Source organism: Ovis canadensis, chromosome 8, assembly GCF_042477335.2.
Source record: "Ovis canadensis isolate MfBH-ARS-UI-01 breed Bighorn chromosome 8, ARS-UI_OviCan_v2, whole genome shotgun sequence".
NCBI classification, from domain to species: domain Eukaryota; kingdom Metazoa; phylum Chordata; class Mammalia; order Artiodactyla; family Bovidae; genus Ovis; species Ovis canadensis.
The window spans coordinates 21,776,411-21,801,012 of record NC_091252.1 but is presented as its reverse complement, the minus strand read 5'-3'; the positions used below and the strand labels follow the sequence as shown (position 1 = coordinate 21,801,012).

Sequence of the window (24,602 nt, the reverse complement as noted above, 5' to 3'; positions counted from 1 at the left end):
CAGCAGACTCCGGTGTCCATGGAATTCTCCAGGCAAGAATACTCAAGTGGGTAGCCATTCCCTTCTCCAGGGGACCTTCCCAATCTGGGGATTAAACCCGGGTCTCCTGCATTGCAGGCAGATTCTTTACCATCTAAACCACCTGGGAAGCCCCCAGGATGGCAATCTGGGGGTTAATCAAGGTTCTAACAGTCAAATTCTGATTTTTAATTAATTTTTGATTTTTAAAGTGGTTGCTTTCCTTGAGATGAAATATTTTTTAAAGAAACATTTGTATAATTGATTAACTATAGCATTTATGCTATTTCATTTGTTCTTGTCATGAAGCTCTATCTAACCACTTGAAATCTTAAGATGAAAAGCTGGGAAGTATGTACTGACAGATTCTAACTGTTGGCTAACCACTCCTCACTCCCAGTTTCTTTTTTTCCCCAAAACAAAGCAAAAACTAAAACTAAATTAAAAATCAGGTACATTAAGAGTAGGGTATCCCTGACGGCTCAGACGGTAAAGAAGCCACCTGCAATGCGGGAGACCTGGGTTCAGTCCCTGGGTTGGGAAGATCCCCTGCAGGAGGACATGGCAACCCATTCCAGTATTCTTGCCTGGAAAATCCCATGGACAGAGAAGCCTGGGGGCTACAGTCCACCGGGTCCCAAAGAGTCGGACACAACTGAGCAACTAAGCACATTATAAACTCAATTTTTAATTATTATGTAGTTTTTCTTTTTACTAAATTAACACTGAAAGGGAAATTTACGTGCTGAGGGACGAGGACTCAAAAGACTGTGGCCTGCACCAACTTCTGTATTTGGAGCAAAGATTTTCCATATATCATTCTTTATGTTGGGGGCAAGATACTTCATTTTGTTACAGATTTTCATATCTATCCACCAACTCACCAGTATTTCTAAGTAGGTGACTTCAGTAAATGCTCTCAATCACTCAATCAGCATGACTCAGCATGACTGAGTCCAGTTTTCTACTCTGTAAATTGCCAGTGAGGCGGACGGCATAGGACCTTTTGGCTACAGGAAACCTATCCAGACCACTTTAGGTAGGAGGAGAAAGGGCAGTGCAGAGATTCACCAAAGTAAATTTGTCTACAGAGAAACTCCCACTGGAACTATGCTACTGGCTTTGGACTGTGACTTCATGAGATTCTACAGAATGGCTATTTTTTCCCTACTCAGAATACTCTATATACTGCATTTGTAGTGTATTTCGTGCTCCAGAAGCAGTTCTACATGGTAACCTATTACAGAGGACAGGAAGCCAGGCAACAAACTTGATTAGCAACATACGGCTCAAGTACAACAGGTAAAAAGGTTTCCCTGGGGGCTCAGCAATAATGAATCCGCCTTAGACGCAGGAGATGCAGGACATGTGGGTTCGATCCCTGGGTTGGGAAGATCCCCTGGAGGAGAGCATGGCAACCCACTCCAGTGTGCTTGCCTGGAGAATCCCATGGACAGAGGAGCCTGGCAGGCTACAGTTCCAGGAGTCGCAAAGAGTTGGACACGACGGAAGTGACTGAACACGCACGCACGTAATAAGTACACACAGATATGGTTGGTTTGGTCGGAATGGTTGAAACTGGTCAAATGCCGAGGACAAAGATAATTCCTTTCTCAGTGAACTAAGGCATAACCCACTCTCATGCTTCCAAACTCGTAGACAAGACACCATCAGCATCACAATGACTTGTTTAGTTTCCGTGATGGTCACATTTTATTTCTTCATGATAATTTTTGCTGATACTTATTGGTTATCAAAGCTATTTTGTTAATCTAATAAAATTTAGCAAAAGCATTTTATAAATCTATACATTTTCTAAGATGTGACCAACTTGTGAATGTCCAGATTTTGAATTATCATAATAGTCAAATACTGAGAAATAATTGAGAGACTTGGGAAATGTTCACAGTCATTCTTACAGTGATTTAAGAAGAGTACAAATCAAAATGTAAAAGAAAGTAGTAAAAATGAAAATGACTTATAAAAAGAGAAGTCATACTTACACCCTTACCTGAAATATTTAATGCTCAGGCTTCTTACTGAATTTGGTAGTGGGAAGATGCGTCTTTTTAAAGAAATAAGCAGTCTTCAGTGTTTTTATAGCATTGGTTACTACAGAAATTATACTTCTTTTACTTCTTGTCTTGAAGCGTGAACAAAACAAATAAACTGAAATACTACAATGAATGGTAAATGATGAAAGGTTTACAGTACAAAAAACAGTGTAAAAAGGAAGACAAGTTTAAATATTGTTGTGTAAGAAAGTGATGAAAATAATACAAGAATGAGAATAAGTAAAATGATAGGCTGGAACATCTGGGAAGGTAAATGCAAAGACAAAAAGAAGAATTAATTAATAATAATTTTTAAAACTTAAGTTTATATCAACTAATCTACATATCCATTCAACTTAAAATAAAGACCCCTCCCTCATATATACTTACAAAGTCTGAAAGCCTACTGTTATATACATACGTTCGCTTACTCTGATTGCTATTTCTTTCTGAGAGTATAATTGAAAAAACACATGCGCAAAGTATTCAAAATCTGCAACAAGGAAATTAAAAACCAACTATTTGATATAATACATAGAGAAAAAATCATTAACATTTCAAAATCCAACAAGTTTTATCATAAAACTTTTCATATTTTTAAATAGCAAAGCAAAGCAGCATGCAAGATAAATAAGCGATAGGGTTGGGATTTTTCTAGTTGTGACTAACAGGCAGTTAATCTAATATCATGCTTCTGTGTATAAACGGATTTTTAGATTTAAACCTCTTGCGTGCCTTAAAAGCCATGCAAGCTGTTGCTCTTCTGTGGGTTCTCCAATGGATACAAGATACCAGGCTTGCCAGAAGGGTAGTACTGCCTGTTTGCTTTGTAAACTCTCTTTTATGTGGTCACCTCTGACAAAATGCATTGGTTTTTGGCCACCATACCTGGCTAGAGGAGATCAGTCCAATTCATCAGATGTGCTTCTACAATTAGGATGAAGGAAAAATGCTGGTTTTCCCTGTTCGGGAATAGTTATTACTATTTCTCTGAATTAGTGTTGCCTTGAGGCTAAAGTGTAACACTCCTTCCCCAGCCTGAGGGTCTTCTATAGAACAGACAGTGATTTTCTCTAGAAATAAATATCATGTTACTTTGACTGGTGGTAGGTACAACAGTGGCTTTTATTTGCTCCTCTTGTAGGGAGGGCTCCAGACACAAAAGCATCTCCCTTTACCGCTGGTTCCCTGGTGGCTCAGCGGTAAAGAATCCGCCTGCCAATGCAAGAGACACAGGTTTGATCCCTGGATTGGGAAGATCCCCTGGAGAAGGAAGTGGCACCCCACTCCAGGATTCTTGCCTGGGAAATCCCATGGACAGAGGAGCCAGGCGGGCTACAGTCCATGGGGTCACATAGAGTCGGACACGACTGAGCAACAAAACAACCACCACCACCACCAGTAGTTATGCATCAATACTGATCATTTAGTGATTTAAAAATACATTAAGCTTAATTCGAATCTCGGCTCAAACACCACAAACCAGCAATTGAAGATTTCTATTTGGGATCTTCCTGTGGCAAAATCTATTAGAATCAGTAGAGTTAATACTGAAAATGTCGATCTTCAATAATAATGTATCTTAGAAATCCTCCCATCTTTATGCAAAAACTGGGGGAAGGGAGAGGTGGGTATCTCTCTCTCTGAAACAGATCAGAGAGGGAACAATTAACTTAGTAAGCGATTGGATGACGAAAACCTCAGGCCTGAGGAAGGACAGGGTGAAAGAACAATTGCGCCGTGGAGCTTCCAAGCCCAGAGAGGCTCTGAGCTGGGGTTTCCCTAAAGCGGGGCGTGGAGGTGGGTGCGCGGAGTCGCCCCTCCGGGGGCCGCGGCTCCGCGGACCAGCCTCGCCAGCGCCGTGGCTCGCAATAGGCAGAACTGTACCTGACTCACGGATATGGGCTCCTCGGCGCCGGCGTCGTCGGCGGACTTGGGCACCTCGAGGCGGTCGATGAAGGTCTGCAGCTCCTTGCGGAAGGCCTTCATCTGCGCGTTGATGCGGTAGAGCAGCTCGTGCTCGCGGATGCGGCTGCCGTCGTCCTCCTCGTCCATGAGTCCGAACAGGTCCCCGTTGGCCACGTAGATGCGCGCCTCCGTGATGATGGTGCTGGTGTCGGCGATGAGGCGGTCGATGGTCTTGCCCAGGCGCTCGGCCTCCGAGCGGATGTCCTTCATCTGCTGCCGGTCGGAGAAGCTCTTGGGCCAGGGCCCCGGCGGCGGCGCGGGGTAGAAAGAGCGGGTGGGCGTGAGGCAGCGGATGTTGCGCACCTCCTCCGAGTCGCTCTCGCCGCCGATGGGCCCTTCTCGCTTGCGATGCGGCGGCCGCGAGTCGTCGTCACTCTCCTTCTTGCCCGCGTCGCTCTCGGCGTCGCTGTCACGCGGGCTGCCGCGGATGCCCAGGTGCGAGGCCAGGTCGTAGCGCTGCATGTTGGACATGAGCACGCGGTTCTCGTACTGCAGCTGCATGACCTTGCCGCTGAGCTCGTTGATCTGCAGGCGCGCCGCCTTCAGCTCCTCCTGCAGGGCCTCGGTCTTGGCGCTGTCGTGGTGCCGCGCGCTCTCGTGGCCCCCGGACTTGTATTTGTACTTGTTGAGCTCCGCCGTGATGCGCTTGTTCTGCTCCTCCAGGTCGGCCACGTTCCTGCGCAGCAGCTCCGTCTCGTCCTCCACCAGCTGCAGGTGCTGCCGCAGCTCCGACAGGGATTCGCTCTGCTCCCTCATCAGGGGGTTGGCCGAGCCGTTGAAGTCGTCGCCCCGCAGGTCGTCCAGTTCCGCCTTCAGGCCTCGGTTCTCCACTTCCAGTTCCACGATCTTTCTGCCCAGGATGTTGGCTTCTTCCTCCACCAGCCTCAGCCGCAGCTTGAGCTCGGCTTCTCTGGTGCTGGGCGGACCCCCGGCTTCTCCTTTGGGCAAAGGACTGTCCAGATCCCCGTAAAAGGATCGGTACTTCTGGAGCTCGTGTTCAAATCTGTCCTTTTCTTTGTCAATCTTGGCCATTTTCTTTCTCATCAGAGCGGCTTCTTCCTTCACGAACTGCAACTGGCATTTCAGATCTTCATTGTCCTCCTCAATTGGGAAAAAGAAAAGGAAGGGGATAGGAGCTCATTTTTCATGTAAAGAAAGAAAACAACCAGAAAGGGACACCTGCGGAAATCATTCCCTTTCCTTGTAATTTAAGATTTAATGAGACAGAGGGAGAGACAGAGACCCAGATGGTGTATGTTTTCTTCAAATCATTTAAATTCTTTGGCAAATAAAAGATCAGGACAACATTATATCCTGAAAACAAAAAGAGAAGGGAATATAAGAAGAGAAAAACTGTGGTCATCACTGTTCACAAAATTATATGTTCCCAATGCATACAGCTGGTTTTGACTGTCATTTTCAACAATGTTCACTTTGTTTTGTTTTTCTTGGGGTTTGAATTCCCTGGACTGTAGTAAATATGAAAAACATTCCCTGGAAGGAAGATGTGGTTGGTATGCACTCCCTGCCATTTACTGAGCTCTGACTCTTAGCCAGAGTCTATAAAGTTCTCAACATATATGACCTAATTTAATGTGTAGAGTAAATTTAGGAGTAGGTATTACAACAACTGGTTTAAAGATGTTCATCAAATTGTTCAAGGTTACACTGCTATTAAGTAGCAGAGGACCAAGGTGAAATTTGAATTCAGTTCTGACACTACGGCTCAGTTAGGTACATGATCCCAGAGCCATACAGAAAATAATCTATCCTCTATCTTTATTCAAGGGAGAATTGTTTTTAAAGCCTTTAAAATAGGTAAAGTTTAACACAGGAATGGTCCATCCAAGAAGAAACTGGTTCCACCTAGATCACTTTTAAAATGGGATGTATTCCCATAAGTCTGAAATGGCTCGAACTGGTTCTGCCTGATGAGAGAATGATGGAGTAGATCTTACAGAACAGGGGTCCTCAGCCTCTGGGGTCTGATGCTTGATTATCTGAGGTAGAGCTGATGTAATAATAATAGAAATAAAGTGCAATAGATGTTATGCATTTGAATCATTCTGAGATCATCCTCGCCTACTATGCCCTTGTCTGTGCAAAAAATTGTCTTCCATGAAAACTGGTTTCTCTGATAGCTCAGTTGGTAAAGAATCTGCCTGCAATGCAGGAGACCTGGTTTGATTCCTGGGTCAGGAAGATCCTCTGGAGAAGGGACAGGCTACCCACTCCAGTATTCTTGGGCTTCCCTTATGACTCAGATGGTAAAGAATCCACCTGCAATGCGGGAGACCTGGGTTTGACCCCTGGGTTGGGAAGATCCCCTGGAGAAGGGAAAGGCTACCCACTGCAGTATTCTGGCCTGGAGAATTTCATGGATTGTATAATCCATGGGGTCACAAAGAGTCAGACATGACCGAGTGACTTTCACTTTCACTTTTCATGAAAACTGGTCCCTGGTGCCAAGAAGGTTGGGGACTGCTGCTATAGAAGTTCTCACACATTCGTAGGCACTCTTCAAACCCTAATCATTAACTAAATGGAAAATTACAAACAGAAAAATGGAAATCAACTCTTTCTCTGAAAGCTAATATAAATGCACATTATAATGTTCACGGACATATTTCCCAAGGATGATTTCCCAAAATTCTCTTTTAAGGAGGCACTTTGGGCATATCTTGTGACTTTGGTGGACTCTGGTTTCTTCATTTCAAAAAATGGGAATAAAAATGCCTTTCTTTTCCAGCACTGAGTCGGCTGTGTTTGAGATGAATTCTGGTAAAAAATGTAGCAACCACGGAAGGTGAAGGTGAGGAGAATAACGAGCTTCTGCCAGGGATGCCCAGTAAATACAGGCCAGAGCTTTCCAGATGGAAGAGAGGCAGAGTAGGGCACAGGGCTCTTATGCTCCCGTCCACTAATGAGAATTAATATGAAGGTCTGAGAGCTACGGAGTGTGCAGAGCCTTAATGTCACATTCTTTATATCATTACATCTTCACACTAGACCCACGAGGAAGGTGATATACAATATCTACTTTACAGATAGGGCAGCTTCACGGAAGAGCCCAAGTTAACATGGCAGAGCACATCTGTATTCAGACTGATTCTCAAAATCATGTTTTTCCACTGCACATGATGCCTCTAGAAATGATGTGCAAGAGGAAAAAAGGAGGACGATGAGTTAAAATGACAAAATCAGATGTGTTGGCTTGTATGCTTTCCTCTAGAAGGGGTTCACAAGAAAGGAGAGAAACCCAGAGAGATGAGAACCCCAGGAGCACAGTGAGAGAAAGGGGTTAAGAATATATGTCACAGGAAGATTAGATATGAGAATCCATTTCACCAGGAAAGAAAGAAGCTGCCTTGCAAGAGACTATGTGTGGGGGTCCCCTGGACTAATTCAGTGAGAATGAAACCAAGGACATGTGTGTGTTAGTCACTCAGTCATGTCCAACTCTATGCGGTCCCATGGACTGTAGACTCCCAGGCTCCTCTGTCCACAAGAGTCTCCAGGCAAGAATATTGAAATGGATTGCCAAGCCTTCCTCCAGGGGATCTTCCCAACCCAGGTGTTGAACCCGGGTCTTCTGCATTGCAGGTGGACTCTTTACCATCTGAGGCACAAGCCTAAGGACATATCACAGTGTCTAATATCACATCAGCAGAAGAGTCAAAGATAACCCTGATGTTTCTGAGCTTAGGTGTCTTGATGGATTGTGTTGCCAATAACAGGAACAGAGACTGAACAAAGAGGATCAGCTTTTAGGGGAAGAATATGGGTTTAAGTATATTAAAATGGTGCCTTTGAGGTGTGTCCGCAGAGGGATACGCAGTAGAAACATCTATCAATAGGAATCTCAGGCCCACGATTAGCAAGATTACAGCCCTGGACCTGAAGACAGCTTGGGCCCAGAGAGGAGGACATGAGGATGAGATGCACAGAGGTGATGGCTGAGGCTATTGCAGTGGCTTCAGAGGCAATCAAAGGGGAGAAGAAAAGAAAGGGAGACTGAAAAGAAATGATCAAAAGTTGGAGCCCGGAGCAGGACAAAGTCATTAAAGCCAAGAATTAGAAATAATGCTTGAATAGAAAGGTGACCAACAATATGCATGCCGAATATGCCTTTATCTAGACTAGATTCTGTCAGGAAGTAAGAGTGGGTGAGATGGGGAAACCAGCTAGGCTGCATGTTCTGTCAAAGTCCTTGACTGCAAGGAAGGCCTTTAGTTGCTAGTTTAAAAAAAAAAAAAGTTCACATAATCCTGCAGTTTGAATCTAACTAAAGCAGCAACAAAGTTTAATATATAAGTCATAGATTGGAACAGAATGACAGGCAAATATAAAAGAGGAGGATATCCCATTTGTGTATATGTAAACTCTCCTGTCCAAAGGAATGAAAACATTAAAAGTATGTTATGAGTTGGACATGTATTGCATGTAGCAACGTCATGAATCCTGTTGTTAGGATCAAACAGACGCCATGACAGGCTTCAGGGGGCCAAGGTAGGCCTAAGTCTCCTTTACAGCGGGGCTGAGTTATTGCCAAGGAGGAGCTGAGATCATCCTCTGTCGGCGCCAGGACTCAACCAATCAGTGTATTCCCTGTAGCCTGGTTCAGGCTTATCAGGACAAGGATGAAAACCCCCTGAGAAAGCCGGCACACACGAAAATCTAGCCAATTAGATGCTAAGGAACCCTTGCAACCAATCCGCCCCTGCCAACTCCCTGTCTTTGTCTTAACCCTATAAACACTGCTGCAATTCAGGGCTCGGGGCCCTTGCTCCACTCCACTGCGCTGGATGTGACTTGGGCCCTGGCTCGAGCTAGCAATAAATTCCCTTTTTGCATCTGTATTGCCGTGGATGTCTTGTTCTCTCAGTTCTAGGGATTGGGACCTTGGGCATAACACTGTGTGTCAATGTGCCTTGCATCCTGTATGTCAGAATCCTGTATGTCAAGGTACCTTGTATCCTCATCCTGTAACCATTTGGAACTGGGCAGGGACATCCACTACATAAATGTGAAATCATTAAATCAGAGATTGTATGGAAAGTGCCCGGTTGAAATGTAACTGATCAGAAATGCTTGCTTCTATTTTCCACAACTAATGGCAGTCAAGAAACATTACAATGCTTTGAGATGCAAAGCAAGTTATCTCTCTCTCTTTTTATTTTTTTTGTTTGTATGGTAAAGACTCACTCTTAAGAAGATACAACAATAAGAGGAAGGGGAACATTAAGATGATGAAGGTCCAAAGAAGAGAGCTGAGCTTAGCTTTACCTTAGCCATTTCTAGAGCTAAACTGCACTCTAATAAATTAACTCATTGGAAAAGACCTTGATGCTGGGAAAGACTGAGGGCATGAGGAGAAGGGGACGACAGAGAATGAGGTGGTTGGATGGCATCACTAACTCAATGGACTTGAGTTTGAGCAAACTCCGGGAGACACCGAAGGACAGGAAAGCCTGGTGTGCTCTATAGTCCATGGGGTCGCAAACAGTCAGACACAGCTGAGTGATTGAACAACAGCAACTCATTTAATCTGTGCAACAACTCTCTATTATGACCCCATTTTAAGGATGAGGAAACAGGCAAAGAAAGAATAACTTGTCTAAGGTCATGTAGCTGGTTTGTGGCAGAGATTTCCATGTAGGCAACCCAGTCCTAAAGTGACTGTTTTTAACTGCTCTGCAAGACCATTTCTCAGTATATAAAGTCACTGCGCCGCTGGAGGAATATGTGGGGAATACATAAAGGAAAGTGAACAAAATGAGATATAAAACTGTCCAATAGTAGCAGGTGGAACCGTATGAAACTGCCATTTGTATAGGTCACAATCAACAGCATGTTGGCAATTTCATATGGCTCATCTAGAAAAGGGGTACATGGAAGTATTCAAAAGTGTGTATTGATCCTACTCCAGAGTGCCGGACATTACACACTGATGAGCACAAGCTGAATAAGATGGTCCCTGGCCTCAGTATGGGGGCTTCCCTGGAGGCTCAGAGGGTAAAGAACCTGCCTGCAAGGCAGGCCCCAGGTCCCACTGAAAAGCTAATGAAAGCTGCACGTGTCTTTTGGAGAAAAGTGCCTACATGCACATGGAGTAGGGGTCCACAGAGCCAGGAACATGCACTTAAGGATTCCTGGATTAGAGAATATGGGTGAAAAGAATAAATAAACTTTAACACGGGAGGTATAAGAATAGGACAAACATAAGTTAAAAAAAAAACACTGTAGGTTAAAGCTGACTTGAGACTTTAAAGTAGGGAGTATAAAGCACCTTCTCCCTAAATGAGGTTGGGGAAGAAAATTGATGGATAAAATTATGGCAAGACAGAGTTAGAGAGTTGTGGTTGCAGAACATATATGAACTTATTAAGGGAGGATGAGACAGGTACAGACTGTAAAGAATCCACCTGCAATGCAGGAGACCTGGGTTTGATCCCTCGGTGGGAAAGATCCCCTGGAAGAGGGAATGGCTACCTACTCAAGTATTCCTGCCAGGGAAATCCCATGGACAGAGCAGCCTGGTGGGCTATAGTCCACGGGTTTGCAAAGAGCTGGACACGACTTAAGCAACTTAGCATGCATGCACAAGACAGTTACAAAAGGGAGATGACTTTGGTAGAAGACTTGGCATTCTAGAACTGCTGAGGCCTATAAATGTTCATGTCAGTACCAAGGGGAAAATGAACAGAGAGGGGCGAGAGAGAACAGGAAACTTAACAATTACTATGTTATGCTTTTAAAAAAGAGTGAGATCAACTTTTTCAAATTTGAATATTTAAACATTGCTTTAGTTAAAATTATTACCAAATGAGAAGATACCTTGTAAGAATGAAAAAAAAATACATATGCTATAGTATTATAGATCCCAGTTTACACCTTTAAAAACAAATATTTAGCCAAGTATTTTTAGCAAGCCATAATGTCATAGCTGCCCCTAAGTATCTCGTCTTCTGTTTTAAAATCTCCTTTATTACATCCACCAGCACCTCTGCTCACCATAAAAGCTAGGCTTTACTGTGGCTGTGTTTCTAAGGTTCTTAACATGCCCATGTTGAGGACATGTTTTAAATTTTATTTTTATTCCTTCATTTCTTTTCTTGGCTCCCCCAATCATGGTAGAGAGAATTACTTCATTCTGGGGCTCTCCAAAACCAACATGAGTCTCTCTTTTCCCTCTGCCATCTTTCCTACAACATTCCTTTCTTTCTCCTCTCCTGATACTATAGGAACAGCTATTCTGATGTCCTTATTAATTATGGGTGAACAAGATTAGCACCATGGGTATAGTTCTTAAATGCAGCAATGCATAAAGGGCTAATGACATTTTGCTATGTGATTACAATACAAAAGCAATAGTAACAGGGATGTTAGTGCTAGTTTTTTAAGCAAAGATACTGAACGTTTTATATTGCCTCCAGCATTTACAGCTACATAATGGATACACATAATGTAATTCTGTTTTACACAAGTATGTCTCGTTATTATGTCTACATATAGACGCAGCTTATCATTATGTACATTTAGAGGTGTTTGATGTACTAGTTGAAATTTTATTTCTACATACCTCTGTGGGAGTCTGCTGAGACTTTTTTTCAGATTTTGGCAAATCTTTGCTTCCTCTTCTCTTTAAAGATAGCTGAAACAAAGCATGAATAGGTTTAGTTTGATAAACTACACCTTAAATTCAATTTTAGTTTTAAGAGTTCTAATCTCTTATGATAAAAAAAAAACCAAGCCAAATAAAAAGTTCAATAATCGTAAGAGAGGGAAAAAACCCAGGCCATCTATATTTTACTTTGGATGGGAGTATATATCACAATAGGAGAATAGCTGGCAATTATCATGTTGATCTGAGAAATATAGGAAACCTACTACTAAAAGTGCAGGAAAGCAACTTGGAGAGAATTTAGATCAATAACTTAATATAGTGCAAATGAAAGCAAATCCTTGTTATCATTCTACATCACTGAAGAAAAAAAAAAAGAAAGTATTATTTCTGGTTGGACATAAGGTTGTTATAAGATTATCAAGACCAACTCTCAGTGGATTTATGTAGAATTTGAAGAATCTCACTCTTTCCTAATCACTCACTCATGTAAACAAACACGATACACATGTTCATATCCACACTTACACATGTGTAATACAGTTGGGAGTGGTAGGGGTTACAGTGAAATGGAGGCATCATGCTTTTTCTAAAGGAGCAGGATGATGAGAAGGAATTAGAAAGGTAGGCTTTTTCAAAAGAAGCTGGAGATTTGGATAGTTATGTAAAATCTTCCATGTTTTACTTAACTGAAATTCAAACAAACAACACTTTGCAGGTCAAAAAAAAAATACACATCGAGTGCCAAATCCTCTGAGACCAGCAGTGTTTGATCTCTGGTGCTCGGTTCCATTTCTCATCACCAGTAAAATAAAGTTGTTCTGTATGAGTAATAATCCATGTGTATGAAAATCTATCATGTATCAAATATTGAGCTGGACACACAAGGATCAAACATATAATGTACCCACCATCAGTAAGTTCACAATCTGGCGAGGAAGACAGAGATACAAATGCAAACAATTTAGTACAAGTTGGCAAATGTTCTGTAACGAAGGGACTTTGTCTCAGTGTGGCATCTCCACCATGAGAATAATGGTTGCCACACAGCAGATGTTGCGACAAAATATTTGCTGAGCTAATGAGTGAATGAGAAATATGAGATTCTGAGGTCAAAGAGGAGGATGGCGGTACAGGCTGACAGTAAAGGCAGGCTCGGTTTCTCAAAAGAACAGGCTTCATGAATTTGCCAAGAACTGCAAGTTAAATTCCTCACAAGCTAATTTCTAACCCATTTCCAGTGCTAAACACAGGCATATGTTCAGGCTGCAACTGCTTTCATCCAGGATAAAATGGTAACTACAGAGCCAAATGAATAGTCTATGTGGTTACTTATTTCTCTTTTACAGAAATTCTCCATGTTGCTTGTATAATTTTCTCAGAAGCTGTGGGGACTGATTCGCCATAACCAAAAGTGACTTAGGAATGAAGCAGCAAAAATTGTCTCAAGAAAACCAGGAATACAGTGAGCCATCACTCGGGACTCGTGGAACCATCTGCATAGGGGCTATCTATGAAGATGTGCCTAAGTTCATTTTATTAAATATTTATGGAATGCTCTTAGTTTGAATTTATTCCATTTTATGTTTATCTAGTGCTTACTAACGTACTTTATAAGGTACAATAATAACACTAACACAGTCTCTGCTCATTATGATTTTCCTGATTTACTTGACAAATGGTCTGTTCAGTCTGCAATTTAATACTGTGGTGAAAGCAATGATAATGCAGAAGCAATATGAACTGGCATTGAGTACTAGTCATATCAAACACAATTTTTTAAGTTGTAAATGATAAGGGGCTTCCCAGATGGCACTAGTGGTAAAGAACTTGCCTGCCAATGCATGAAACTATGAGATATGGGTTCAGTCCCTGGGTTGAGAAGATCCCCTGGAGAGCAGCCCACTTCAGTATTCTTGCCTGGAGAATCCCTGGACAGAAGAGCCTGGGAGGCTATGGTTCATAGGATTGCAGAGTCATGCAACCCAGAGTTATTGCATGACTGAAGCATCTTAGCACGAACATAGATGGTAAAAATAAAGCTGAGAGACGTTAACTAGATTATTTAAAGCAGTGGTTTTCCAAGTATGGTCCCCACAGTAACATCATCAGTGTCACTTGGAAACTTGTTACATGTGTAAATTCTCAGGACCCATCCCAGAGCTACTGAATCAGAAAGTCAAGAGATGGAGACCAGTGAGCCATGGTTTAGACAGCTCTCCAGGTGATGCTGATGCATGATAAAGTTTGAGAAGCACTAGTCTAAAGTCACTGCTTGATAAGTAGCAAAATCAGGCCTTGACGCGAGTCTTTCTGATCTTTTGTTGCTGTTGTTGTTCAGTCACCAAGTCGTGTCCAACTCTTTGTGACTCCATGAACTGCAGCACCCCAGGCTTCCCTGTCCTTCACTAACTCCTGGAGTTTGCTCAAACTCATGCCCACTGAGTTGGTAATGCTATCTAACCATCTTATCATCTGTTGCCCCCTTCTCCTTTTGCTTCAATCTTTCCTAGCATCAGGGCCTTTTCTAATGAGTCAGCTCTTTGCATCAGGTGGCCAAGGTACTGGAGCTTCAGCTTCAGCATCAGTCCTTCCAGTGAATATTCAGGGATGATTTCCTTTGATATTGACTGGTTTGACCTCCTTGCAGCCCAGGGGACTCTGAAGAGTCTTCTCCAGTACTATAATTCAAAAGCATCAATTCTTTGGTGCTCAGCCTTTTTTATGGTCTAACTCTCACCTCCATACATGACCACTAGAAAAACCATAGGTTTGACTATATGGACCTTAGTCGGCAAAGTGATGTCTTTGCTTTTTTAATATGCTGTCTGGTTTTATCATAGTTTTCCTTCTAAGGAGCAAGCATCTTTTACTTTCATGGCTGTGATCACTATCCATGGTGATTTTGGAGCCCAAGAAAATAAAATCTGTCACTGCTTCCACTTTTTCCCCTTCTGTTCATCATGAAGTGATGGGACCAGATGCCATGATCTTAGTTTTCTCAATGTTGAGTTTTAAGACAGCTTTTTCACTCTCCTCTTTTACTCTCATCAAGAGGCTCTTTAGTTCCTTTTCACTTTATGCCATAAAAGTGGTATCCTCTGCATTATCCGAGGTTGTTGATGTTTCTCCCAGAAATCTTGATTCCAGCAAGCTTGATTCTGATCTTTATTATTATTTACTAGATCACAAAGAAGAAAGGCTTAATCCAGCCTAGGGCTGGAGATGGAATGGGGAGCTAGAGATGATTTCCAGAAAGAAGTAGAATCTTATCTTGACTCTGGTAGATGAGGAGTAATACAGCATGGCACCCCACTCCAGTACTCTTGCCTGGAAAACCCCATGGACAGAGGAGCCTGGTAGGCTGAAGTCCATGGGATCGCTAGGAGTTGGACACGACTGAGCGACTTCACTTTCACTTTTCACTTTCATGCATTGGAGAAGGAAATGGCAACCCACTCCAGTGTCCTTGCCTGGAGAATCCCAGGGATGGGGGAGCCTGGTGGGCTGCCATCTATGGGGTCACACAGAGTCAGACATGACTGAAGCGACTTAGCAGCAGTAGCAGCAACACAACTGAAGATGGAGAGGAGAGGAAAGAACAAAGCATTCCATGTAGAAAGACCATTGCTGGGACAGAGATATTTGGGATGGCTGTAACAAAGTGTGAGGAGAGGGTGACACGGGATTTATTATCAGATCTTGAAGGACATTGAATAAAGCTTCGGTTTTATTTCAGGAAGGTCAAACTATTGTCCTGAGGTCAATTAGGACAATTAAGAGGTCTAATTATTAATTTATTACATTTCATTAGTAAATTAGAATAATTAATGATTAAATTATATTATTAGGTTAATTGAATTTAATTTTAAATCAAGTTATTAGTCTTTTAAAGGAGTGTCCATAATCAGACTGTCATAGAAGAAATACAAAGACACAAAGGAAGCAGTCCAAATGACCATGAAGTAAAGGGATGACATGCAAGGGAAATGAGGGAAAGCAGGCTCTAGTTCTGAGAACTTTTGGTGGGGTTAGTGGGGAGGTCTTTGTATTTTATTCACTACATAGATATAATATTTGTTGACTTCTAGCCTAATATACTGGAGAAGGAAATGGCAACCCACTCCAGTATTCTTGCCTGGAAAATGCCATGGATAGAGGAGCCTGGCAGGCTATAGTCCATGGGATGGAAAAGAGCTGGACACAACTAAGTGACTGTGCATGCAGGCACAGCGTATACAGGGGATCTTCCCAACCCAGGGATTGAGCCTGGGTCTCCCGCATTGTAGACAGACACTTTGCCATCTGAGCCACCAAGGAAGTCCTCATATGGTACTATACGGCTATACAAATAGGATTGGGAAATATTTCACTCTCCCACCAAAGGGCTAACTATTTATGATGGTAAAAAGAATGCAGATGATTAACTAAATCAGTAGACAGAATTAACTCCATTTATTAATGAAGAATAGAAAAAAAGATGGAGAGAGGGAAAAAACAGCTATGATTCTCTCTCTCGTTTTTTTTTCCTGTTTTTGGCTGTGTCCCTCAGCTTGTACAGCTTCCCTGGTGGCTCAGATGGTAAAGAATCCACCTGCAATGAACTGGGTTCGATCCCTGGGTTGGGAAGATCCCCTGGAGGAAGGCATGGCAACGCTCTCCAGTATTCTTGCCTGGAGAATCCAATGGACAGAGGAGCCTGGCAGGCTACAGTTCATGAGGTCGCAAAAAGTCAGACCCAACTGAGCAGCTAAGCATAGCTCAGCTTGTAGGATCTTAGTTCCCAGCCAGGGATTGAACCTAGGCCCTTGGGAGTAAAAGCACAAAGCCTTGGCCACTGGACCGCCAGGGAATTCCCTATGACTCCAGATCTGGGGAAATCATAGAAAATCACCCAAGAGGGCTGATATTTGAAGGCTACATGACATTTCAACAGAAATAAAACCAAGTAAGCAACAAGGGCAAAGATGTGGAGAAATAAGTGTGCTTTATAGATTTGCTGACTTCTGAAAGGAAGTGATGGAGATAGAGACACTGGAGAGTTGAAGTATAATGCTTCAGGAATTGTGGTCAGCATGTGGAGGTAAGAAATTCACACTTTATCCTGTGGGCAATGTTAAAATGAGCCCTCTGAATTAATATAGGAGAAATGCTGAAACTAGCCCATCTTGTCCTAAGAGGCATTTTCTATTTTACTTTTATTTAAATATCACTCAAGTGGGATGTCAAACTCAAATAGAATTCTGAGCAAAGGTTTCCCCCTGAATAAAAATACATTGCCTTTAAGGCACATCTAGGGCCACACATACCTTTAAGTAGCACATTTAAATTTTCAATAAATATTTGACCACCTTTTCATATTCCAGTAAGTTTTTTATTAACTTCCTGAGTCCAGTGAAACAAAGACAAGAGATTCGTTTGGGTAGAGAAAGCTGGAAAAATAAGTTGAGTCTAAACAGTCTCTTTCCTATGAGGATAACATTTTGTCACCTTCCTCCACCCCCCATCATCCTTTCCCATCTTCATGGACTAAATCTAGGAACCTCTATAAGGGGACCAGTTCGGGAAGCTAGAGCTAAATCTCATACTGGTTCTCAAAGTAGGCACTTCAGGTGACTCTCTAGAGAAATATACTGAAATCATGTCTTCTCCACATCATAGTTCTTTGCATTCCCATCCTCAGCTATCCAAAAGACTGAAATTCTTTTTATCCATGTCAAGGCCAAGAATTAGAGAGTTTTACCAAAAATTGTTTGCATTGCAATTATATAAGTTGGACTTGTGTGCTAAAATGTTTCGAGACTGACTTCCTTCAGCAATTAAAATCTGGGTCATTTCTTAATATGTGGCATCTTTGTGTTTTTAGGATATTAAACACAGAGAAGAACTTGTCTAAAATTCTATTTTTATACATGTTATATGCATAAACATGTACAAAAATCTCGTGTTTTTAAATTAAATTAAAGAGAGGTCCATTTGCATAGCAATTAAATTAAGGAAACCATAAGTGTATTAATATAGGATTTGTGTGTGTGTTAGTTACTCAATGGTGTCCTACTCTTTGCGACCCTATGGACTGCCGCCCACCTTCAGGAGGGCTGCCCAGGCTCCTCTGTCCATGGAATTTTCCTGGCAGGAATACCAGAGTGGGTTGTCATTCCCTTCTCTAGGGGATCTTCCTATTTCAGGGATTAAACCCAGGTCTTTTGCATTGCAGGCAGATTCTTTACCATCTGAGCCACAAGGGAAACCCAATATAGGATTTATGGAGCACTAAATGTGTGCCACATACTTCTCCAAATACTTGATATGTTCCCACTCATTTAATCTTACCCACCTTAGGAATTTGCCACCATCATCTGAAGCAAACAAGAGATAAATCTCTCAGCTTGTGTTAGAGCCAGGATGTACGTTATCCAGCTCACAACTCTTGCTCTGAACAGATACATTACATCCCACTGCTACTCCAAAAGAATTAAAATACAGAGTTATATTATTTCTGGGCATATCCTTCTGCGTGCTATTACACCACGGCTCCAGCTGCCAGGGGTTTGGGGCACTGGTCTATAGCGATTACACAGGAGCAATATATTTTCCTATTTATTTTCAACATAGGAGTCGGCAAAAGCGACATATACACCCATTCATTCTCACGGTCATCTTGTAAATGCTTGTGACTTCAGGGCAACATCGGAAGTGAGGCACGAGGATTTCTGACTAAAATCTAAGGAAAACTGAAAGCGGCAGGAAGTCTGACTCTTCTACAGTCTGAATGTTTGTGTCTCCTCGAAATTCCTGTCTTGAAATCCTAAAGCCTAAGCTGGTGGTGACAGGAGGTGGGGCCTTTGGGAAGGTGCCCAGATCATGAAGGTGGAGCCTTCAAGAGTGCCCTTATTAAAAAGACTTCGGGCTTCCCAGGTAGTTCAGTGGTAGAGAATCCGCCTGCTAATGCAGGAGATGCAAGAGACCCGGGTTCGATCCCTGGGTTGGGAAGATCCCCTGGAGAAGAAAATGGCAACCAACTCCAGTGTTCTTGCCTGGAGAATTCCATGCACAGAAGAGCCTGGTGGGCTGCAGTCCATGGGGTCTCAAAAGGGCTGGACGTGACTTAGCATGCACAAAGCCAAATGCAGACAGAAAAGAGACCCCACAGAGCTCTCGAGCCTCTTCAGTCATGTGAGTATCCTGGTCTGTGACCTGGAAGAGGGTTCTCACCCAGCCATGCTGCCACCCTGATCTTGAACTGCCAGCATCCCAGACTGTGAGAAATAAATTTCTGCTTTTTATAAGCTAACCAAGCTAACCAGCCTGTGGTATTTTTCACAGCAACACAGTTTGGAGGAAAACAGGTGTGGCTCAGGTCACGAGAAGTCCTCCTCCCTCCCTTGCATTGATTGCATCCTTGACACCTGGCAGAGGAGAGGCAGGTGGGAGTACCCAGAGCTCTTGCCCAAGACCACATCCTCTGCCCTCTCCCCTAAACAAAGGAGGCAGGGTCCTAAGCTTTCTGGGGCTTCCCTGGTGGCTCAGCTGTAAAGAAGCCACCTGTAACAGAGGAGACTTGGGTTCAGTCCCTGGGTCAGGAAGATCCCCTGGAGAAGGGAATGGCTACCTACTCCAGTATTCTTGCCTGGGAAGTCCCATGGACAGAGGAGCCTGGTGGGCTACAGTCCATGGGGTCGCAAAGAGTCAGACACAACTTAGACACTTGAGCATGCACGCACACTACCAAGAAGCTGGTAGGTTAAAGCAAAATAATAAATAAAAGTTCACTTTAAAAATTCCATTTAAAGCTTAGCAGGGCTTCCCTAGTCACTCAGTGATAAAGAAGCTGTCAGTCTAGGAGACATAGGTTTGATTCCTGGTCCAGGAAGATCCCATATGTTTGGAGCAACTAAGCCTGTGTGCCACAACTATTGAGCCTGTGCACTAGCGCCCAGGAATCTCAACTATTGAGCCCACATGTGCCAAATATTGAAGCCCTGGAGCCTGTGCTCCACAGCAGGAGAAGCCATACACTGCAGCTAGAGAAAAACCCAAGACCCAGCATGGCCAACAAATAAATAATAAAAAAGGAAAAACAGCAAAGCTTAGAAAAACAAAATGTCTCTACTTTTTCAACAAAAGACTTAAGAGCAAAATTATGTATGAGCTGAAAAGTATTTAAAATGGGACATATGATACACCTTTGTTCTGTTATAATACTTCTAAAAAAATTTTTTTTTACCAATTCATTTTTCCAGAGTGATAAATTAAGATTCTAGGTCTTAAAATCATTTTGTAAAGATTATTTGGTCCCAATACTCTTTAATGGCCTATCTGCCTTTATGGCTTCTACTTATCAGCACCTCTTCAACAATTTCTCTTCTATCCCTGGCCCTGGAAGTCTCCAGAGTCTTGACACTCTTCTCCAAATTCCATTTTTTTTTTTTTTTTTTGGCAATGTGGCATGCCCTGCAGGATCTTTGTTCCAGACCAGAGATCCAATCTGCACACCCCTGCGGTGGAAGGATGGAATCTTAACCCCTGGATGACCAGGGAAGTCCCCAAATTGCTTTCTTAAGTGACCTTTGCCCTCAGTCATGCAAGGAACCAAGTTAATGACTCTCCTGACTCTCACTTGCCCTAGCTTTGGGGAAACAGCAATGAGGTAATTCTGATGCGAACTAAGTTGGTTTCCATGTAATATAATTCACCAGGGTTCTACAAAACATAACCTGGAAATGATGGGCATAAAGGAACCTACCTTTGGGCTCCAACCAGTGTCTCTTATACATCAGATCTAAGACTTTATTAGTGACAAAGGCTTTCCATAGTAAAAGCGTTTACAAAGCTGACTGTATTTTTCCCTTCCCAGTAGACAGCCCATTTGCAATGTGTCCCCTTTAAGAGGCAGAGTCTTTCTGTATCTGTTCAAACCAGATTGGCCTTGTGACCTGCTTTGACCAATAAAATATAGTAGGAGTAAAATGTGGTAGAAAAGAGGACAAGCTAATTCTGACTCTACCCTCAAGAGATCTTGCTCATTTCTGCTCATTTTCTGTCGGTTTCATGCTGTCCCATATGACAGTCTGGGATAATGTGCTAGATGGAAAGAGTCACGTGGCCCAGTTATTTTCCACGGTCCTAGTCAATATCCAGCCAACTCCTAGAAGCAGAACCTCCCAACTGACTGGCAGCTGACCACAAATATGTTCGGAGACCCAACTGAGACCAGGATAATCTATACAGAGAGCAAAATAATTGGGCAAATAAATGATGGTTGTTTAATGCCACTAAGTTTTGTGATAGTATGTTACATATAAAAAGCTATTTCATTTACCAAATGTTTTTCACCATTGAAATTGAAAAATGATTCAGTTGAGTTTAAAAAAACAAATCCTTTATTCAAACCCCAGAAAAGCAAAAGACATATGTAAGCAGCCAGGAAAAAATGTTGAAGGGAGAGTCAAAAAACAGGAAAAAATAAAACTCAATATACTTTCTTTGTTCTTACCTTCCCCTTACTTGTGTCAGTATTTTGATTCCATAAAATATTTTTTTAATAAAACCGAGTTTTAGATAAGTTATCATAAAAGCTCACCTTCCGGTTTTAAAATGCAGATACTTCTCTTAAGATGCTTCTTTTCATAAAAGAAGGTGTTTAATTAGCACCAAAGGTGTGATACAAGTTAAATGCTAATAAAGTTCATCCTAACAATCAAGCTTAATACAGGGTCTGGCTCAGCATATTTTTGAAATACTTCTTCTATTTGAACTTAGTTTTTATTCTTCTTTTTAAAGAAATGATGTATATATCTTTACAGTGCTTCCCTGGATTCAGGTTTCTAATTTATATCTGTCCCTTTTATTTGTCCTTTTGTTTCTATCATCTTCTTAGGCAAGGCAAGAAAAGAAATCTTGCAAGACGTCCTAATTAAGTCAATATACGGAGTTGAAACATAAAAAAATTCAAGGAAAGCTGTACTGAGAAAATTCTCAATTGTATTTTAAGGACTGCAGCTGCTGCTGCTAAGTCACTTCAGTCGTGTCCGACTCTGTGTGACCCCGTAGACAGCAGCCCACCAGGCTCCCCCGTCCCTGGGATTTTCCAGGCAAGAACACTGGGGTGGGTTGCCATTTCCTTCTCCAAATTTTAAGGACTAGTTTTCCCAAACTTCTACTGCTTGCTATTTTCAAAGGCCAGAATTTAGGAAAGAAGAGAAGAGAGAAGAGAGAAAAAGAAATTGATATATTCTGAGAAAAAACTTTGGAAGGTTTGGGAAAGAAAGCTAATCAACAATTTAAAGCTGAGATTTGTTCCCAGGGGAAAAAAAACAATAAATAAAAAACGGAATTTTTCATTCTTGGGGAACATGGTGATCTGAGTATTATCAGAGGTACCCATCACAGTGGAGAGGTGTATGTGGATACAGAAGTGTATGTCACAGAGGCAGAGCTCCGCATCTGCAAGAATGAGTCTACCCTCTTCTGTTGGAAGGTTACTTATTTTCTTCTGTCCCATAAGCCCAGGCCCCATTCCTATCTTCTGAGTTATTAGGCTTCCAAACTTATTTTTTCCTTACCTCCAGTGAATGCCTAAATAAACCCTTTTAAAAGCTGGAAATGTTAGCTTTCTGCTCTAACTACTTCAAGAAAGAAAGTGAAAGTGAAGTCGCTCAGTCGTGTCCGACTCTTTGCGACCCCGTGGACTACCGGAGCCTACCAGGCTCCTCCCTCCATGGGATTCTCTAGGCAAGAATACTGGAGTGGGTTGCCATTTTCTTCTCCAGGGGATCTTCCCAACCCAGGGATCGAACCCAGGTAACTACTTCAAACCAAAGCCAAATTGAAATAGCTAGGAAGGTGGGGTCATGCATATTCTTTGCTATTTTAAGGTTTCCTTTTAATTTGTAAAATTTTTATTGGAGCATAGTTGCTTTACAATGTTGTGTTAGTTTTTGTTGTACAGAAAAGCAAATCAGTTATGCATAATCCATACTTGCATACATGTATTCCCTCTTTTTGAGATTTCCTTCCCATTGAGGTCACCACAGATCACAGAGCCGAGATCCCTGTGCTATGCAGTAGGTTCTCAATAGCTATCTATTGTTTGGTTTTTTAATAAAATAATCCAGTGAATTTTCTTTTCCTTGGTTCCTTCATCCTTCTCCCTTTGTGCTCCTGTAGATATTTACAGCAGAGGTCAGACTGGCCATAGAGGAGTAAAAATTCTTAATTGCCAAGGAACATCAATGCATGAGCTTTGTAGAACATGCTATCAAACCGGACCACCAATGAAAGGGAAAACATTTGAACCTTTGCCTATATGGGAATCGGGGTTATCTCTTCAGCGCCACATGGCTTTGAATGGCTCTAGATTTGCATAGCGTCTTTCCTTTTATAAAAGTCATTCTTTGTTGCCAATCAGCACTTTAGATCTCTTCTGCTCCCTTCCTAGCATATTGCTTGTTATTAGTTCTTAAATGTTGTTAGATTAAAACCCACTTTCCATAATTAGCACAGTGAAATTTAGGTAAGGCAGAAATTTGAAAAGCAAAATACTGAACTCAATTCCAGAAAATTCAGAAGATCTGAAGGAACATGGACTATCAGAAGGGAATAAAAAGAAAAACGAATGTTTCTCTTATTAATGGGATGTGCTTACTACAGAACTAGAGGAAATGAAATTGGGAGGAAACGAGATAATGCTGTAATAGTGGGGGCTTATAAAACCTCTGTGAAAAACATCCTTTAAAAAGTTAAGTTTGGACTCAGTAATTGCCTGCCTTCCATTGTATTGTGCTTTCCATCATATGATCAAACTATTTCCCAGGTCCTTAGGGGGAATTAGTGTCTATATTCTCTAAGCTACTTGAGGACATTTCAAGGGGCTCAAGGCTACTGGTAAGAGATTTTATGGTACTAAAATCTCATACATCATTGAAGAAATCCTCTTTTGATGCAGGGTATAGGTTCTTAGAGGGTCTTCCAAGTTATTAATACAGCAATAAACTGATCCCAAAGCAAGATCACCTTGCATTAAAAAAGCAAAGTCAATATGATAATAGTGTTGATTATTATTCTCTGATACACATATCCCATATTACACTTGGACAGGTATACCTTAAAAAGGCCTAAGAAAGTCCCACACAATCAAACAGATATAGGACTGGAAGCTTTCTCATTTAAGACTTTTTTTCAAACCTGAGAGCCTGGTTAATGACTTTTGAAATAATAATCATTAAAAAATTATTTTATGTCTTAGATACTTGATCCACTGTAAATGTATGATTACTAAGCTATGAAAGTCATCAGCAAATGCAGAAATTTATATTCCCTTCTAAATTGCTCTCGTTAATGAATTGAGTTCTAAGCACCACTGCATTTAGCAATTAAAATTCATTTAGAAAATTATAGCTGGGCAGTGAAGGCAGTTTCTTATGGCTTTTCTCTCTAATAGGGCAAAGAAAAAAATTGCAGCCAGCATTTGTAAATTAAAATAACAATTTTTTCAGTTTTTATATTGTGTATCAACCAGCTTCTACTTAATGTAGTTTGATTTTAATGTCATTTTGTATACACTTTAGAGTCTTATAAGAAACATGCTTGAAGTACCATTAAGATGACAGGATGCTAAGGGTGGTATTGCATAGGTGCTTTAAAATTGTTCTTTACACAATCACACATTTAGATATTTCGTGATAAAACTTCAAAGGTCAGTGTGTGTGTTGTGGTTAGTCACTCAGTCATGTCCCACTCTTTGCAACCCGATGGACTATAGCCAGCCAGGCTCCTCCAGGCAAGAATACTGAAATGGGTTGCCATTCCCTCCTCCAGAGGATCTTACTGACCCAGGGATAGAACCCAGGTCTCCTGCATTGCAGGCAGATTCTTTACCGTCAGAGCCACCTGGGAAGCACTTCAAAGGTTACAGTATTCAGTAAGTCCTGAAATGC

At 41.8% G+C, this 24,602-nt stretch overlaps 2 protein-coding genes across 2 annotated transcripts in view; both read right to left on the bottom strand.

Annotated features, from left to right (window-relative positions):
• KIAA0408 (KIAA0408 ortholog) overlaps positions 1-2,132 on the bottom strand; it is a 30,830-nt gene extending 28,698 nt beyond the window's left edge. Inside the window, exon 1 of the mRNA XM_069598981.1 lies at positions 2,030-2,132. The gene's annotated coding sequence lies outside the window, so the exon portion shown is untranslated. The remainder of the gene's footprint in view (positions 1-2,029) is intronic.
• A 91-nt stretch (positions 2,133-2,223) lies between these two features.
• The window catches only part of MTCL3 (MTCL family member 3), a 43,969-nt gene continuing 21,590 nt past the window's right edge, over positions 2,224-24,602 (bottom strand). Inside the window, exons 4-6 of the mRNA XM_069598982.1 lie at positions 11,623-11,694; positions 3,960-5,141; positions 2,224-2,334 (exon numbers count right to left, since the gene is read on the bottom strand). Coding sequence (XP_069455083.1) covers positions 2,224-2,334; positions 3,960-5,141; positions 11,623-11,694 — 1,365 coding nt within the window. The remainder of the gene's footprint in view (positions 2,335-3,959; positions 5,142-11,622; positions 11,695-24,602) is intronic.